The 19992-nt window shown below is 43.0% G+C and overlaps 1 protein-coding gene across 3 annotated transcripts in view; it reads right to left on the bottom strand.

Moving 5' to 3' along the window:
• The window catches only part of LOC126986851 (disintegrin and metalloproteinase domain-containing protein 33-like), a 39703-nt gene extending 22171 nt beyond the window's left edge, over window positions 1-17532 (bottom strand). Inside the window, exons 1-4 of one of the 3 annotated variants that reach the window (XM_050843293.1) lie at window positions 16745-17532; window positions 16423-16523; window positions 10012-10130; window positions 8778-8850 (exon numbers count right to left, since the gene is read on the bottom strand). In XM_050843293.1, coding sequence (XP_050699250.1) covers window positions 8778-8850; window positions 10012-10130; window positions 16423-16523; window positions 16745-17153 — 702 coding nt within the window. In that variant the 5' untranslated portion in view covers window positions 17154-17532. Of the gene's footprint in view, window positions 1-8068; window positions 8270-8777; window positions 8851-10011; window positions 10131-16422; window positions 16524-16744 lie in introns of those variants that run through there. The other 2 variants (XM_050843295.1, XM_050843294.1) reach the window with 2 other exon arrangements.
• Between the last annotated feature and the right edge of the window lie 2460 nt (window positions 17533-19992).

Genomic DNA, 19992 nt, shown 5'->3' on the forward strand with positions numbered 1-19992 from the left:
GCTGCCCCAAGCAACGCACTGGTCAGGCATAGTGCCCAAGGAGGTCAGCATCGTTTTCGAAGAGGGGAAGAAATCCTACCCGAATCAATATGGCGGCGACAGAGGCATTAATCACGGCTCGGTGCCATCTCCGTATATTTATATTATTGGCTTTTTAAAGATTCTGACGGACTTCAACGAACTTCACTTTGTACCTGTAGATGTATCTGTCATAGTTTTCAATGATGATAAATAAACGTCATGAAAACTCGTACCTCTTATGTTGCAACGATAACATGTAAAACTTTTTGCGTTGCTAAAGACCATAATTATTATGCACCATCTGGTCTCACGTGTGATCGGAACTAAAGAAGTAAACGAACGCAGCACTGAGCCCGAGGATTCCAGAGTGTTTAAAGATAGGCCACAGGGGTGAGGCCGTGATGCTGGTCGTGGCAATGTGGGATGTCAGCCAAAACAACCGAGAAAACGCTCACTATACTCATGTATATCTCTCTCTCTCTCTCTCTCTCTCTCTCTCTCTCTATATATATATATATATATATATATATATATATATATATATATACATATATTTATCTATATATATATATATATATATATGGTAGGAGTAACTGACAGTGTTTTAACTGAAGTTTTTAGTGCCAACACTATTTTCATTAATGTAACGGTTACGTATATGTGTGACATATAACTTTAATTATATCATCTATAAACACTTCCTGTGCTTGCGGTAAGAAAATGAGCCCCAGCCTTGGAGTTGGTCAGCATTTAATTTTCTAGCGATGCCGGACGGTAAGGAAGTGTAGAATAATAACCTCTTTCATTATATTATCAGCGTATATATTGTGCTGGTCGAATGGACGAGAAAAAATAAATACCAATAAGCAGGTGCATGTTCTATGTACTGCCAGTTTTGAATTTAGACTCACTACTTCATCTACGCCTACTTTTGTTTTTCGTACATTATACTGGCACAATACAAGGTCACTCTATACCTCCATCTCTAGGAAATAAAATGCTGGAGTACGCCAAGCAGGTTCCTTTTCTTGGCACACACACAAAAAAACTAAGAGCTATTTCAAGAAGAACACGGTGTTCAGCGACCCTAATTGAAAATGACGTGACAGTTAGTGACAGTGACAGTGACTGTGACTGGCGGCCAGCGAGTCACGGGGAGGCAGAACTGTCAACTCGAAATTTTCTATTTGGATAGATTGACTTTCAATCTTCTTTCTATCTCCCTTGACATGTCAAGCTATTGCCTGATTGCTTAATATAAAAAAATCAGAGATTGATGATTTATCAACGCCAAAAAATGCATAATTATATCGTAGCTGCTGTGAGGAGGGCAAGAAAAGATTAACCTTGCGTTTTCAGGCATGGTGCTGCCCTTGGACAACAGCTGGATTACTATAAATCATCTTCCTCTATTTCGCAGGCAACAGACAACAGACAACAGAGTATTGCAGGTCATATTGCGGATAAATAATATGGGCTTGGCAACACTGCCACGGCAATGGCAAATGGCGATGGCATTGGCATCAGTGTTGTCATGGCGGTGGGGGGGATCAGGTGGGCGGGCTGCTGACGCCCTCAGGTAAGGTAAGTCCTGCTTGGTGCCAAGTCCACTGACATTGGTTGTTTCTGCAGCTTTTTATCAGTCATTTGTTCAATATATGAGACGCCATTGTTTCATTCTCCGGGAAGCCGTGTGGCGGTGCATGGGCATGAAGGCTGTGTGCCCCGCCACCCTCGGGCCGACGGCTGGCGGAGGAAATGGGCGACAAATATTGAAACATTTCTGTTACTTATTCACAATAAGGAAAGAAATTCAGGTTGGTTGTGTAACTGACGAAGTTCGTGACTGGATAGCTAATTCGGTTAGGTTTACACTTAAGAAATAAAAAAAATAAAAAAAATGTCGTTCAAACAATTTTGCTGTTTTCAAGCCTTGCATATTCATTATTAACTGAAGTGTTAGGGAAAGGGTTTAGCTGTCACTTCTTGAAATATACATTAAATAATTAAAATTTTAAATGATGAGATGAAACGGTCCGATAGAGGCGATGGTGAAGCAGAATATACACAGAAAACAAAAACGCCGCATAATAGCCTATTGTCGATGTCACGAATTCTGGGTCAGGAAACCTTCCAGGGACGGCTACCGGTTGCGGACTTGGTATCATTGTTTAGAACTTATTATTATACACTGATGTAATCTACATATGGCTATTCTTTTAATAACTTTTCCTTATTGCCATGTATTACCAATAGATTATGAAAATACATCCCAGTGTCAGCGATATCACGATGAAAATGCAGAAGATATTTGCCTTTGGCCAGTGTTTACATTATGTATGACTACCTAGCATCAATGCACACGACGAACTAGTCAGGACTAAAGGAAAAACAAGAAATCTTACAGCAGATGAGTTAATGAAGGACATTGTGTGGTAGGTGAAATACTGGTAGTAGTAAAAGTAGTCAAACCATTTCATATAGTCCGTTTGGGCGTTCGATTCTTAGGGTCCTTTCCTCCCCTCTGCTCTGCCATACAATCCCTACACCTATTTTACTCTCTCATATGTTTCCTATAGGTAACTTATGAGAGGAAGGGATAGGTGTTGGGACTGTGTGGCAGAGCAGAGGGAGGAAAGGATCCGCGGAATCGAACGCCCAAACGGACTATTTGAAATGGTTTGACTAGTAGAAGTAGTAATGTATTATTGTTATTATTATTATTAGTAGTAGTACAGTAGTGGTAGTGAAAAAATCCAGCCTTCACAGTAAATCCAAATATCAAGCTGCCGCGCCGCTTCAGTCGCTGGATGTCCGTTGACGTGCATTTCGACTCTTTACTTAGTTTTGTTGTTGATGTCGTTCAGGTTTATGTCTGATTGCTAGACAATCACTCATTAATAAAAATGTCTTTGAATTAATATATACGAATTTAATCCAGTATATATAATACTGATAATGATTTTTGGTAGAATACAAAGCCCTTTACTTCACGTTGCGACAAGTTGAGATTGGACTAATGAACGCGTGGGAGCATCGCGCCTGTAGCGATCCTCTTTTGGCTAATATTTTTTGCCAGGTTTCGTGACATCGACTGTTTTTAGAGTACCGGCTTTTACTCTAGGCCAGTGTTTCTTAAGTGTGGTCCGCGGACCCCCAGGGGTCCGTGGAATGTTCCAAGGGGTCCGCAGGATAATTTTTAATATCGATTTCAGTCAAATTTTCGGCCAAAACGTCATAAATTCCTATTTTTGTAGCACCAAATCCTGATGGCTTTTTACAGTGGCTAAGTCACATTGGGATTTGAAGATAAGCCAGTAATAAATAATTCAGTTGTAATTTCAGTATATTATGACCTGCAAACACTTTCAAACTCAAGAGGAAAATTATAATAATAAAGGGTCCGCTACATGAGTAATTTTAATAAAAGGGGTCCGCTGCACAAAAAAGTTTAAGAAACACTGCTCTAGGCTAATGTTAACGATGTTACTTTAAATGATACGCGTCTCAGCCGTGGATAAATAAGCATTAGTTTTCATTGACTCATGCGATTAAACTCCTACTAATGTTACTTACGTTTCCTGCCTGTGGAAACTTATCAATTTTGAGTTTTGTTTTATCATTTGATGTTCTAGTGTTTTTATTCTATAGAAGTGGTTCTTGGGGAGGGGCGTCTTCTCCTCTGAACTCTACGGGGCTACATATATGTTTTCGTTACGTCAGGATGCGGGTGAAAAGTTGCGGGGAAACTTATCACATGCCTTAACGGGGCAAATAAATAATAGTCTTCTACCTCTTAAATTCCGCCGCCATGTTGCCTCTCTTTCTACCTTCTATCGATATTTTCACGCTTTCACGCTCACTGCTCTTCTGAACTTGCTAACTGCATGTCTCCCCCACCCTCCCGCGGCCTCGCCGCACACGACTTTCTACTCAAGCTCATCCCTTTACTGTCCAAATCCCTTACGCACGAGTTAATCAGCATTTTCATTCTTTCATCCCTCACGCTGGTAAACTCTGGAACAATCATCCTTCATCTGTATTTCCTCCTGCCTACGACTTGAACTTTTTCAAGAGGAGGGTATCAGGACACCTCTCTTCCCGAAATTGACTTATCTTTCGGCCACTCCTCTTGACTCTTTTGTAGGAGCAGTGAGTAGCGGGCTTTTTTTCATTATTGTTTCCTTTTATTGCCCTTGAACTGTTTCCTCTACTGTAAAAAAAGATAAATAAATAAAAAGAAACAAACAAATAAACAAATAAATTAAAAAATATATATAATAAACAACAAGCTAAAATAAGAAACTAGAACTTCAAATAATAAAACAAAACTCAAAATTTCGCGTTAGTAATTGTCAGAGAGGAGGGATGTGGCGTGAGGCGTGGGAGAAGAGCAGGAATATCTGAAATTATACTTCTTATTCTCCTAACAAGAGCTGGAGCGAATATTGGGGTGCATGAAAAAAAATACAAAAGTGTTGCCTTTACTAATTTTATTTGTCCATAGTTTACTTAGGCTTGCTATTTTAATATTAAATTTGGGAAGGAAGTTTATCTGTACATACAACGGGGGCGAGAAGGAATGAACCAATAGACCGTATTTTCTATCAGTTCGCCTCTTTACCACTTGAGGCCCCTTGCGTGAGTTTCCGTGGGAACCACGACGCTTTACCCTTTGTTTGCCAACTTCTGTTTTATAGTTTCGATGTTGTCCACCCCAGCAAAGTGTGTGTGTGCAAAGTACTTATTTTAGGATCAAAAGTCGAACTAAGCATACCTTCAGAAATAGTACCAATTGTACACCAAATCAATTTATACTTGAGATGCAAGAAAGCAAAGTACCGTTAACGTTACCGTTGATGAGGTTTCAGACTCCGCTCCGCTGCCAACGCAGCGCCCCACAGGGCGGTCAACATTATAACAATGATGTTAGCACCGCAAGTTGTCGTCAGTTCTCATGTTTGTAACGTCGTAGGATTTAGTGAATAAGCGAGTCTTCAGTGCTTTCTTGAAGGATGCCAGATTGCCTCTGTTCTTAACATCCTCGGGTAACTCTATGCTCTGAAACCCAGTTCCAGATTGACTCTGGGCTCATAGAGTCTATACTGTTCTGCATTGTGTTTCAGTGACATAGTGGTGTCCAGATGAAAGTCCTGTTGTAAATTTATCATATATCCAGGTTTACCAAGTCGTGTTGCTTGAAAAGTCGAGGCATATTTTGTAGACTATTCGTGCCTTAATGGGTAGCCAATGCAAGTCTATAAGTGCAGGTGTTATTCTCTCACGTGGCGGCAGACCCTTTATTAGCCTTGCAGCTCTGTTCATGGCAAGTTGTAGTTTCCTCATCAGGTATTTAGGCAGTCCATAATAAAGTGAATTACAGTAATCCAGCTCACTAGTTACATGATTATATATAAGCATCTTCATGGTCTTATCATCCATGCGAGGGCGGGGATGGCGATAAATTGAGGGATATAATCATTACCAGGCAAGTAGTTCAGGATGAGATAGATAAGCTTAAGAAGAACAAGTCGCCAGGTCCTGACGGGATATTTCCGAGGGTATTAAAGGAATTAGGCGATATACTCAGTGACCCACTAACCGACATCTTTAAGATGTCGGTAAATACTGGCTATGTGCCGAGCCTATGGAAACTAGCTAATGTGACGCCGATTTTTAAAAAGGGGGACAGGTCAGTTGCTTCAAACTATCGCCCAATTAGCTTAACATCGGTTATAGGCAAGATGCTGGAGTCCATAATAGCCAGGAACATTCGGGAGCATTTAGAGAAACATAGCTTAATTCACGACTCGCAGCATGGGTTCACAAATGGTAAGTCATGCCTCACCAATCTCTTGTCCTTCTACAATAAAGTATTTGAGGCGGTTGACAGAGATGAAAATTATGATGTAATCTATCTTGATTTTAGTAAAGCGTTTGACAAAGTTCCTCACCAACGACTGTTGCTTAAATTACAGGCTCACGGAGTAGAGGGTAAAGTTTTGAACTGGGTCAAGGCGTGGCTTAGCAATAGGAAGCAAAGAGTGCAAATCAATGGTAAAAGATCTGACTGGGGATGTGTTACGAGTGGGGTCCCACAAGGCTCGGTATTAGATCCACTTTTGTTTATTATTTATATCAATGACTTAGATACAGGAATTAGTAGTGATGTTAGTAAATTTGCAGATGTTACCAAGATCGGTAGAGTAATTGAGTCGGATCAGGACGCTAGTATTCTCCAAGGTGAACTCAACAGATTGTATGACTGGGCGGATAAATGGCAGATGGAGTTCAATGTAGGGAAGTGCAGTATTCTGAGTGTTGGTAGGAACAACCCCTCACATAACTATTGCTTAAATGACACTCTCATAAGTAGGTCTGGGTGCGAGAGGGATTTAGGGGTCTTAGTGAGCTCTGATCTCCGTCCAAGGGCACAATGCATTCAAGCTAGAAATCGAGCTAATAGGGTACTGGGATTTATTTCAAGGAGCGTAAGCAACAGAAGCCCCGAAGTTTTCCTCAAACTATATTTAGCATTAGTTAGACCTCATCTTGACTATGCGGTTCAGTTCTGGTCACCTTACTATAGAATGGATATCAAAATGTTAGAATCGGTGCAGAGGAGGATGGCTAAGATGGTTCAGGGGTTGAGAAACTTGCCATACGAGGGAAGACTCAAACAGTTAAACTTGCATTCTCTAGAAAGGCGAAGGGTACGTGGAGACATGATCGAGGTTTATAAATGGATGAAGGGCTTTAATAAGGGAGACATTCATAAGGTTTTGTTGGTAAGAGAACCGGTTAGGACACGAAGTAATGGGTTTAAACTGGATAAATTCAGATTCAACAGGGACATAGGCAAAAATTGGTTTACTAACAGGGTGGTGGATGAGTGGAATAGGCTTAGCAGTCATGTGGTGAGTGAAAATACAATTGTCACATTCAAAAATAGACTAGATAAATTCATGGACAGCGATATTAGGTGGGGTTAGATACACGGGAGCTTAGGGTCAAAGGAGCTGCCTCGTACAGGCCTACCGGGCTCTTGTAGACTCCTGCGTTCTTATGTTCTTATGTTCTTAAGTATTTCTTGACAAATTAAATATTTCTTAGATGGTAGTCTGTTGCTCTCACCACGTGGTTGACTTGTACTTTGAGTGATAGAGTAGAATCAATTATCACATCTAGATCTTTGACTGCCTCTTTTACAATCAGTGTTATTATTAATCTGAAGAGTGGAGATATTTAGCCTTCTGAGGTCCTTATTTTCCCCACAATCAGGCATTCAGTGTCGTCCTCATTCAGCTTCAATTGCTTAGAATTCTAAGCAATTGAAGCTGAATGAGGACGACATCCATTTCCCAAGATCAGGAATAATTCTGCTCAGAGAGTAACCCACAAAGGAGAAACACATTGCTACATGTAGTTTTCCTGCGTTGGACATACGGCGTGGCTGCTGAAATCTCGTCAACCGATATTATCACGAAAGCTTATCATAACTCTGGTGTGTATGTGTGTGTGTGTATGTGTGTGTGTGTGTGTGTGAGAGAGAGAGAGAGAGAGAGAGAGAGAGAGAGAGAGAGAGAGAGAGAGAGAGAGAGAGAGAGAGAGAGAGAGAGAGAGAGAGAGAGAGAGAGAGAGAGAGAGAGAGAGAGAGAGAGAGAGAGAGAGAGAGAGAGAGAGAGAGAGAGAGAGAGAGATTCACATCGGCCTGATCACGTGCTGGACTCCTGATGGGCAGCCAGTATACCCCTCCCAGAGAGAGAGAGCTTTGTTTAAAGTGGCTACTATTTGTTTATTATATTATTTGTGTTATCAAGCAAGTAAATTTCATGTTTTGGCTGCTTTTTTTTAGTCCATACGAAGGGGGAAATTCGGATGGTGGAACTGGTTGAAGGGGGAAACGACAGAAAAATGTTGAGAATCACTGGTTTAAACGATGTATAAGTACTGCCGGAACCACACATCCCCTCACCCCCTTGCTGAAGGGGGAACAGCAATCGCTCCTTCTTATCGGAAAATCTCTCGACCTGAACGGGGTTCTAACCTTAGTCTGCCAGGCGTCAGCCTGTGAAAGTCTGTCAGCCAAAGTCAACTGCACCATGAGAGCAGTTTAACAGTGTAGTGGTGAAAGAGTAAGGCGCTGCGTTATGTGTGTGTGTGTGTGTGTGTGTGTGTGTTTGTTTGTGTGCGGGTGAGAAGCTCTTTTTTCAAATTAGTGTAGACAGTATGATAGAATAAATGTTAACACACACACACACACACACACACACTGCAGCGCCTTATTCTGATCCACCGAGTCAAGTTAATCTTGGGTAAGTCCGCTACGGGTCTTTCCTTCCAAACGATGAAATATGTTTTGGGAGGTCAACAGAAAGGAACGTTGAATTACTTTAACGTGATTTTCCTGGAGCGTAAATCAGTGTGCGGGTACGATGAAATTTCTTACACGGAACGTTCCTTTAATTAGGCTGTTCTTAAGTCTTAATTACCGGGCTATTCATACAAAATTCTAGTTTGTTTTGGATCTTGTGGCAGGTCTGACAGTGAATACCAAGTCAACGCAGGTGTGTTCACGCCCTTTTCCGGTGTCGGGCCACCTGATAATGTATCACTGATACACACACATGCTCTCTCTCTCTCTCCTTCACTTGTGTCGCGCCTTACATTCTAACACAGGCACACTGGGGACAATCAGAGCAGGCACCGCTGGGGCGTGAACGTGACTCACTCTTTGACGCAACGAACAGACTCACCTCTCTCGGAAGTGTGTCATTCCCACCGGCCACACCGCCGCTCGACTCCGTGTACGCTGCCGTCAGCAAGTCTCTGAGGAAGGGGAAGAGGAGGGGTGAAAGAGGGGTGAAGGGCGTTATGGCGGAGAAGGATGATGATGATGATGATGATGATGAAGAGGAGGAGGAGGAGGAGGAGGAGGAGGAGGAGAAATGAAAGGGAGGAGAAGCGGAGGAGCAGGAGGAGGAGAAGGAATGGAAAGACGGGTAACAGCAACCCAAATGGCTCATCAGGAGAATACTCGATCACATGGAAGCAGAAGAGGAAGAGGAGGAGGAGGAGGAGGAGGAGGAGAAGGACGATGATGATGATGGTTGGAAAGAGTAGATATGCTAGAAATGGTGAAGAAGAGGTGCAGAGGAATGTGGTGGACGACGAGAGAAGGGCTGGTGTGGAGCAGAAGCAGATGTAGGAAAAATGATAATGTTAGTAAAGTTGACGGAAAAGGCAAGAAGAAGGAGGAGGTGTCTAATATCCCCGCCCTCCATGTGATTCCAGTTGCGATCAGAATCAGTGTATATTTCCAAGGTGCATCTTGTGCCTTGTGTCCCGTGTGGAGGAAAAAAAAACATACCGGCAAAATATCAAGTGATGGGCGCACCAGAGTACCTATTCGAGGACCTGAGGATAGTTAGGACGGGACACTCACTTCACTGCGCTCAAAAAGGGTGAAGAATAAGGGGGGAGGGAGATGGATTGATCACACGTGCGGTTTATTTTGTTTTATCAGCCTCTACACCAAGTTCTTTAGAAAAATAATGTGGCCGAGACTACTCACTGATTCACAACGTCATCACTAATAAAGAACTAAATGCAAGGCAGCGGTAAGCATACAAAATTTAGTGTTTTTAATAAAGATGCTTCATAATGGGCCACGAGGTTGAGGCTTGAAAAAAAACTGGGTGGCAGAAGGAAAAGTTTGAGGTACGCAGCTTTGCACTCGCTTCGTGTTCCTTGGTAGGTGTGTTATGTAGACACGAATGTTGTGATGGCGTTTTTTTATATCATACCAACAGAAACAAAGGTTAATAGCAACCAAACTTTACAAGTCGAACATTATCACTTTCATTCGACCAGTTTTAAATATGTGAAGCGCCTTCTTCGCGCACTGTGCTTCATTAGGAGAAAAAGCTCTGTGTTGTTCTGATGCTGGGGTGGGGGTCAAGGGCTTGTGGAGAGACAGAGGTTGGGTACCTGTTAGGGTGGAGGTCAAGGATGAGTGCCTGGCCGTCCTTATTGAAGGTAACCGTCAGGAGGATGTGCTCTTCCGCGTCCTCGTCACGCTTTCCTCTCTTCTCCGATGAATCTTTCTCCTTGACACAGGTGGGAGAGTAGAGTTGATAGGTAAACACACACACACACACACACACACACACACACACACACACACACACACACACACACACACACACACACACACACACACACACACACACACACACACACACACACACACACACACACACACACACACACACACACACACACACACACACACACACACACACACACACACACACACACACACACACACACACACACACACGCACACACACATATATATATATATATATATATATATATATATATATATATATATATATATATATATATATATATATATATATATATATATTTATAGTAAAATAAACAGTTCAAGGGCATAAAAAAGGGAAACAATAATGAAAAAAGCCCGCTACTCACTGCTCCTAAAAAGAGTCCAGGGGTGTGGCCGAAAGATATGTCAATTTCGGGAGGAGAGGTGTCCTGATACCCTCCTCTTGATAAAGTTCAAGTCGTAGGCAGGAGGAAATACAGATGAAGGAAGATTGTTCCAGAGTTTACCAGCGTGAGGGATGAAAGAGTGAAGATGCTGGTTAACTCGTGCGTTAGGGATTTGGACAATAAAGGGATGAGCTTAAGTAGAAACTCGTGTGTGGCGGGACCGCGGGAGGGGGGAGGCATGCAGTTAGCAAGATCAGAAGAGCAGTGAACGTGAAAATATCGATAGAAGATAGAAAGAGAGGCAACATGGCGGCGGAATTTAAGAGGTAGAAGCTGATGAGACGAAGAGCCTTAGACTCCACTCTGTCCAAGAGAGCTGCGTGAGTGGAGCCCCCCCATACGTGAGATGCATACTCCATACGAGGGCGGACAAGGCCCCTGTATATGGATAGCAACTGTGCGGGGATGAAGAACTGGCGGAGACGATACAGAACGCCCAACCTCGAGAAACTGATTTAGTGAGAGAGGAGATATGAAGTTTCCAGTTAAGATTTTGAGTTAAGGATAGACCAAGGATGTTTAGTGTTGAAGAAGGTGACAGCTGAGTGGTGTCGAAGAATAGGGGATGGGTGTTTGGAAGATTGTGTCGAGTTGATAGGTGGAGAAATTGTTTTTTTGAGGCATTGAAGGACACAAGGTTTCTTTTACCCCAATCGGAAATAATAGCAAGGTCTGATGTTAAGCGTTCTGCAGCCTCCAGTCTGGAGTCATGTAATTCCTGTTGAGAGGGTCTTCTGTTGAAAGAAGTTGAATAATGCAGAGTGGATTCATCAGCGTATGAATGGATAGGACAGTTTGTTATGGAAAGAAGATCATTGATGAATAACAGGAAGAGAATGTTTGATAGGAAAGAGCCCTGTGGGACACAACGGTTGACAGGTTTATGGGAAGAACAGTGACCGTCTACCACAGCAGAGATAGAACGGCCGGAAAGGAAACTGTAGATAAAGGAACAGTTAGAGGGATAGAATCAGAAAAAGGGCAGTTTAAAAAGCAAAGAGTTGTGCCAGACTCTATCGAAAGCTTTCGATATGTCTAGCTCAACTGAGAAAGGATGACCAAGAATCAGTTAAGAGAGTAAGATGACCAGTAGAACACCCCTTGCGGAACCCATACTGGCGATCAGATAGAAGGTAAAAAATGGAAAGGTGCTTTTGAATCTTCCGGTTAAGGGTTGATTCAAAAGCTTTAGATAGACTTGAATTTATGGCTCTAGGGTGGTAGTTTGAGGGATTGGAACGGTCACCCTTCTTAGGCACAGGCTGTATGAAGGCATATTTCCAGCAGAAAGGAAAGGTAGATGTTGACAGGCAGAGGCGAAAGAGTTTGACCAGGCAGGGTGTCATTACGATGGCACAGTTTTTAAGGACAATAGAAGGCCCTCCATCATGTCCATAAGCCTTCTGAGAGTTGAGGCCTTAGAGGGCATAGAAAACATCATTCTGAGGAATCTTAATAACAGGCATAAAGGAGTCAGAGGGGGGATGAGTAGGAGGAATATGCCAAGAATCGTCCAGAGTGGAGTTGTTACACAAAGTTTGAGCGAAGAGTTCAGCCTTAGAGATAGATGAGACGTCGGTGCTGCCTTCAGGGTTAAGGAGAGGAGGGAAAGAAGAAGTGAAGTTGGAGATGTTTTGGGCTAGGTGCCAGAAGTCTCTGGAAGAATTAGAGAAAGCAAGGTTTTGACATTTGCTACGGATGAAAGAGCTTTTGGTAGGTCGAAGAATAGATTTGGCACGATTCCGGGCGGAAATGTAAAGATCATGGTTAGCGGGAGTTCGAAGGTTCTGGTACCTTTTGTGAGCAGCCTCTCTATCTTTGACAAGAAGAGAACAAGCGTGATTAAACCAAGGCTTTTTAGCATGAGAAGTAGGTAGAGAAAGTACGTGGAATGTATGCCTCCATTCCAGAGACAATCACCTCTGTGATGCGCTGGGCACACTCAGAGGGGTCTCTCTTCTGGAAGCAGTAATCATTCCACGGGAAATCGGAAAAGTACATCCTCAGGTCGTCCCACCGAGCTGAAGCAAAATGCCAGAAGTATCGCCTCTTTGGTGGGTCCAGAGGATGTACAGGAGCGATAGGACAGGATACAGAAATAAGGTTGTGATTGGAGGAGCCCAACGGAGAACACAGTTTGACAGATTAAGTAGAAGGGTTAGAGGTAAGGAAGAGGTCTAATATGTTGGGCCTGTCTCCAAGACGGTCGGGAATACGTGTAGGGTGCTGAACCAACTGCACTAGATCGTTGAGGAGAGCAAAGTTGTAGGATTGTTTACCAGGCTGGTCAATGTAAGAGGATGAAAACCAAAGCTGGTGGTGAATATTGAAATCTCCTAAGATGGAGATTTCAGCGAAGGGAGAGTGGGTCAAGATGTGCTCCACTTTAGAGTTCAAATAGTCTTTTTTTTTTCTTTTTTTTTTTACAGCAAAGGAGACAGTTCAAGGGCACACAAAAAGCAAACATTAATAAAAAAAAGCCCGCTACTCACTGCTCCTAAAAAGAATCCAAAGAGGTGGCCGAAAGATAGGTCAGTTTCGGGAGGAGAGGTGTCCTGATACCCTCCTCTTGAAAGAGTATAAGTCGTAGGCAGGAGGAAATACAGATGAAGGAAGAGTGTTCCAGAGTTTACCAGCGTGAGGGATGAAAGAGTGAAGATGCTGATTAACTCTTGCATAAGGGGTTTGGACAGTATAGGGATGAGCATGAGTAGAAAGTCGAGTGCAGCGGGGCCGCGGGAGGGGGGGAGGCATGCAGTTAGCAAGTTCAGAAGAGCAGTCAGCGTGGAAATATCGATAGAAGATAGAAAGAGAGGCAACATTGCGGCGGAATTTAAGAGGTAGAGGACTATCAGTATGAGGAGGAGAGCTGATGAGACGAAGAGCCTTAGCCTCCACTCTGTCCAGAAGAGCTGTGTGAGTGGAGCCCCCCCACACATGAGATGCATACTCCATACGAGGGCGGACAAGGCCCCTGTATATGGACAGCAACTGTGCAGGGGAGAAGAACTGGCGGAGACGGTATAGAACGCCCAGCCTCGAGGAAGCTGATTTAGTAAGAGATGAGATATGAAGTTTCCAGTTGAGATTTTGAGTTCAGGATAGACCGAGAATGTTTAGTGTTGAGGAAGGTGATAGCTGGGTGTTGTCAAAGAATAGGGGATAGTTGTTTGGAAGATTGTGTCGAGTGGATAGGTGGAGAAACTGTGTTTTTGAGGCGTTGAAGGACACCAGGTTCTTCTTGCCCCAATCGGAAATAATAGTAAGGGCTGAGGCTAAGCGTTCTGCAGTCTCCAGCCTTGAGTCGTTAAGTTCCTGAAGGGTGGGTCTTCTATTAAAAGAAGTTGAATAATGCAGAGTGGAATCATCGGCGTAGGAATGGATAGGACAGTTCGTTTTGGAAAGAAGATCATCAATGAACAACAGAAAAAGAGTGGGAGATAGGACAGAACCCTATGGGACACCACTGTTAATAGATTTAGGGGAAGAACAGTGACCGTCTACCACGGCAGAAATAGAACGGTCAGAAAGGAAACTGGAGATAAAGGTACAGAGAGAAGGATAGAAACCGTAGGAGGGTAGTTTAGAAAGCAAAGATTTATGCCAGACCCTATCAAAAGCTTTTGATATGTCCAGCGCAATAGCAAAAGTTTCACCGAAACGGCTAAGAGAGGATGACCAAGAGTCAGTTAAGATTAGGAGATCACCAGTAGAACGCCCCTTGCGGAACCCATACTGGCGATCAGATAGAAGGTCAGAAGTGGAAAGGTGCTTTTGAATCTTCCGGTTAAGGATTGATTCAAAAGCTTTAGATAGACAAGAAAGTAAAGCAATAGGACGGTAGTTTGAGGGACTGGAGCGGTCACCCTTCTTAGGTACAGGCTGTATGAAGGCATACTTCCAGCAAGAAGGAAAGGTAGATGTTGACAGGCAGAGGCGAAAGAGTTTGACCAGGCAGGGTGACAGCACGGAGGCACAGTTTTTAAGGACAATAGGAGGCACTCCATCAGGTCCATAAGCCTTCTGAGGATTGAGGCCAGAGAGGGCATAGAAAACATCATTTTGAAGAATCTTTATAACAGGCATAAAGGAGTCAGAGGGGGGATGAGTAGGAGGAATATGCCCAGAATCGTCCAGAGTGGAGTTTTTAGAAAAAGTTTGAGAGAAGAGTTCAGCCTTAGAGATAGATGAGACGGCAGTGTTGCCGTCAGGACTGAGGAGTGGAGGGAAAGATGAAGAAGTGAAGTTGGAGGAGATGTTTTTGGCTAGATGCCAGAAGTCACGGGAAGAGTTAGAGAAAGAAGGTTTTGACATTTTCTATTAATGAAAGAATTTTTGGTTAGTCGGAGAAAAGATTTGGCACGATTTCAGGCAGAAATGTAAAGTTCATAATTAGCATTAGTTTGAAGGCTCTGGTACCTTTTGTGAGCTACCTCTCTATCATTGACAGCACGAGTCTAAGAATTTAACATAGTTAGTTGAGTTAGGTGAGAGATAAACAGCACAGATGTATTTAGTAATAGAATGACAATGAAGTCTTAGCCAGATGGTGGAAAATTCAGAAGAGTCAAGGTCGTGGGCACGAGAGCAAGTAATGTCGTTGCGCACGTAGGCGCAACATCCGGCTTTGGATTGAAATTTAGGATAGAGATAGTAGGAGGGAACAAAGTAGAGATTGCTTTCAGTAGCCTCAGAAACCTGTGTTTCGGTGAGAAAGAGAAGGTGAAGTTTAGAGGAGGAGAGATGATGATCCACAGAATGAAAATTAGATCGAAGACCGCGAATGTTGCAGAAATTGATAAGGAGGAGGTTCGAGTTATCAGGACATCTCTCAAGTCGGAAGCTGGAATGGGAGTCCTCCCTGAGGGAATTTATGGTCCCCCCCAGGTGGGGACTCCGAGGCAATGCTATGGTGCGTCATTTTGAATTTCAAATTTTTGGGAAAGGTGTGTATGTTTTGTGGATGTAGTGTGGTGCGGAAAGAGAGAGGATCTGTCTTTAGAGAGCATGCTGAACTACTCCTACCATATATATATATATATATATATATATATATATATATATATATATATATATATATATATATATATATATATATATATATATATATATATATATATATATATATATATATATATATATATATATATATATATATATATATATATATATATATATATATATATATATATATATATATATATATATATATATATATATATATATATATATATATATATATATACATATATATATTCATATTTATATATATATTCATTCATCTATCTATATATCTATCTATCTATTCATCTATCTATCTATCTATATATATATATATATATATATATATATATATATATATATATATATATATATAATATATATATATATATATATATATATATATATATATATATATATATATATATATATATATATATATATATATATATATATATATATATATATATATATATATATATATATATATATATATATATATATATATATATATATATATATATATATATATATGAGAGAGAGAGAGAGAGAGAGAGAGAGAGAGAGAGAGAGAGAGAGAGAGAGAGAGAGAGAGAGAGAGAGAGAGAGAGAGAGAGAGAGAGAGAGAGAGAGAGAGAGAGAGAGAGAGAGAGAGAGAGAGAGAGAGAGAGAGAGAGAGAGAGAGAGAGAGAGAGAGAGAGAGAGAGAGAGAGAGAGAGAGAGAGAGAGAGAGAGAGAGAGAGAGAGAGAGAGAGAGAGAGAGAGAGAGAGAGAGAGAGAGAGAGAGAGAGAGAGAGAGAGAGAGAGAGAGTATCGCACCTGTGTGGGGGGTGGGGGGCCGTGGGGGTCTCTGCGGCGTGTCCAGGTGACTTTTGGGGTGATGGTGACGTTGAGCGTCTCCGTGAACCACTCTTGTGTGTCTAGAATGAACAGGTGAGCACTCAGGTCACTCCACAATGTCCAGTAATTGTGTTCAGAATAGAATGCGCGGACACACATCTAAACAATATATAAATGTACTTAATTTGCCACAGGAATCCAATATTCTAAAACTGCTTGTTGAGGAAAGATACAACAAAAAAATCTAAATTTCGTTCGTATTATTACAAATGACTCATAAACGATGTGAGTCTTGACTCACCAAGATTATCTCTGACTCCCTGGGTAACCTTTTCCTGTTTTCTGCCTTCACCAGCAGCTCTTGCCCTCCCGTCATTCATTCCCGTCGTCCCTTGTCTTGTGTTGTCACTGGCTTCTGGAGGCACCTTATTTTCACTTTCCTCCGAAGTTGATGGTTGATCACGTCCCTTGTTTTGTCTGGAGGAGTCTCCTGCCGCCAGTCTATGGATCGGTGGTTCTTGCGTTGTGGCGGTGAGGTGTACAGCAGCTGCCGCCCCCGCCGGCCCGCCCTGCTGGGGTAGGCGTGTCTCACCCTCAAGAGACGCCTGCACCTTAGTGTTAGGTTGGAGGGCCTGCTCTGCTGTGCTGGAAAAGTTGAAGCACAGCAAAAGTGTAGTCGCACAGACAACTGTATTGTGCAGCAGCAGCATCTCGTACGGGTTGCTGGCCGCAGCCAGCTGTTTGTGCCTGTGTGCTGCCGCAGGCTCTTCACTGGCCTTTACTTATCTTCGATAGTCTTCACTAGTCTTCTCTTTTCTGCACTCGATCGATATGATTTGAAGAACCTTTTTCACCACTGACATAACACATTGTTGATGAGATTTACCGATCCTTCAAAACGACATGAAGTAAGAAGTCATAACGCTTTTTTTTTTTTTTAGTTAAAATGCAATAAATATTCTAAGTGTCTTTCAAAGTACTCAAGTGTGTTGGTGTGAGAGATGAACTTGTCCTGCTGCTCGACACTCTTCTTGCCCGCACCCGTGCCCGCCTCACAGCTGACGCGCCCCGTTGTAGACTGGCGCACTGCGCTGTGCCGGAGTTCTACTAAGATATGACAAAGTGCTCTGATGACGCATAACTCTTTTCCGGTTAAATGGACGACAGAGCCGTAATGTCTCCAAATCCACTTCGACATGCACACGACTGCGGTCTCACAGACGGGTAGTCTGGAGGGTGCCGCAGCTGCCGAAGCGGCGAATTGGCCGTGCAGTGACCGGCAGGGGGCCTGGAGTGTGTAGCAGTAGTGTGGGTTGCACGATGTGGTTCATTCGTTCACGGCACACATTTAGGTGTTTAATTAAGATTCGCGTGGCACAACACTGGCTATCGTGGAGTTTGGCGGTAAATCAGTGAAATGGAGCTGCGGTTGGGATACGGACGTGTTATATGCGCGATATCAGGGTGGCACTAGGTTTATCTTATCGAGGAGAGAGGTTTTACAGAAGCCATTGGAGCAGAGATAAAGCATTCTAGACTACTGGCAGTGACTATGAAGAAAGTGATATTCCCAAGTCATGGGCCTATTTTCTTTCCTCTTCTTTGCAATGTCTTATGGGCAGCACACAATCATTAAAAAAAAATGATGTGCATGAATTATAAGAGATATTATAGTTTTGACGTCTCCTTACCCCGAGTATTTAATGTGTCACATGATGAAGAGACTCGGGGTCTCGCTACAATACGCACCTGGGGTCGAGCCATGGGCAGCAACACCATGTAAACATCATCCATATACTGCTCTTAAATGATGTTCAATTAATTGGCGTCTGGAGCGAGAGTTAGGAAAGGTTGAATATGGTAATCCTGGGCGTCAGTAGTGCGTAGGGAAACATCTTCAACAAGAACAGGCTTCAAAGGCTTGGGGAGATCAGTGCCGTGGTAGCAGTCACGGAAGCACGTGCCCGTGACTGACTTACTGGACAGTGGACACATTTTTTTTTTTTTTTTTACGTTGCGGCCAATTGCGCCGGTAGGCTTCTTCCCGGTGGATCCTGATGGTCGGTCCAAGGCTTCTACCCGGTGGGTCCTGATGGTCGGCCCAGCCCGTTCTGGCGCAGGCGAGTGTTTATAGTGGCGCCATCTTGCATTGGCTCATGCTGCCCTCCCGGAGCTCATCTTTGATCCTAGAATCTAGAGTCCGGGTTGATAGGTGGTCTTCTGGACAGCATGTGGGTAGTTTTAAGCCACTCGGCGGCGGCTGAAAAGTCCCAGCTTGGTGGCACCGGTCGGGGATTGAACTCGCGTCCTCCTGAACGCGGGGCCGTCTCGCTATCCGTTCAGCCACCGCCTCCCCATATACCTAAATAACATGCACCGACTTATATATTTCCTCCTCTTTGCATTCACGTTACTTCTGCAGCCATCGTGGACCTTTCTATCTCTTAACTTCCTGGAGCTGTTTTACCGATACCTTTTCCACCATTTCACTATCTTTTAGAACAACTCTGAACCTCACCGTTTCCAGTCGCTCTGTCACTTTTATAATTACATGTTCCTTCTCTGTCATTCAGAAGTAAGAGCAAGGTCAGAGGTGAAGAGTTTTGTAGCATATGCTGTTTATTTTTTTCTGTGAGGGTCTTTTGTTGAAAGACGTTGAGTAATAGAGAGTAAGGTCTTATTTATAAGAATTGATTAAACAGCTCGTTTTCTGAATGATCATTAATGAGTAACAGAAAGTGTGAGACATACCAGAGCTCCGAGGAACACCATTGTCTATACGTTTAATTGATGATGGAAAAGTGACCGTCTACTACAGCGGAAGTGAATGGCCCTGAAAGGGAACTGGACCTGCCTGTAAACCATATCAGATTTAGTCAAAAGCTTTCGAGATAAAGGCTAGAACTGAAGAAGTTCTATCTAATAGTTTCCGGTAAGCTACGCACAACTAGCGCCTCCGTGGTAAAGAGTTTCTAGGCCGTCTCTGCAACATAGAGACGGCCTTGAGTGATCGGCACCATTAAATATGAATCCGCAGGTCTGGGTTCGAATCCCGGTCCAGCTTTTCGTCCTCCATTTTAGGCTTTGGTGATGGGTGCCTTGGAAGACCTAGGAAAGGTAAACTGTGGTAATCCAGATGTTACACTGGTCCCGTATACCATGATTGGAGGTTATTTTCCACCACAAGCTAATGGTCTAATCATCTAATGTAATGGAAATGGGCATCGAGGTCACATGCAGCTTTAGCACGTGCCCCCAGCTTTGCCTTTGTGCAAAACCAGCCAGAACAGCAATCTTATCACCAGACGAGCTGTCAGTGTTAACTGTGTATCGCCAAATTTCCTGCCCACATTTGTGTCTTGTTCTTGATTTGAGTGCATCCGGAGTCACTAGATTACTCGGGGTGACTAGATCGAAGCGGTGGTGTGTGTGTGTGTGTGTGTGTGTGTGTGTGTGTGTGTGTGTGTGTGTGTGTGTGTGTGTGTGTGTGTGTGTGTGTGTGTGTGTGTGTGTGTGTGTGTGTGTGTGTGTTTATGGCAGAAACTGAAA

The sequence above is a fragment of the Eriocheir sinensis genome, chromosome 63, assembly GCF_024679095.1.
Source record: "Eriocheir sinensis breed Jianghai 21 chromosome 63, ASM2467909v1, whole genome shotgun sequence".
Classification (NCBI taxonomy): domain Eukaryota; kingdom Metazoa; phylum Arthropoda; class Malacostraca; order Decapoda; family Varunidae; genus Eriocheir; species Eriocheir sinensis.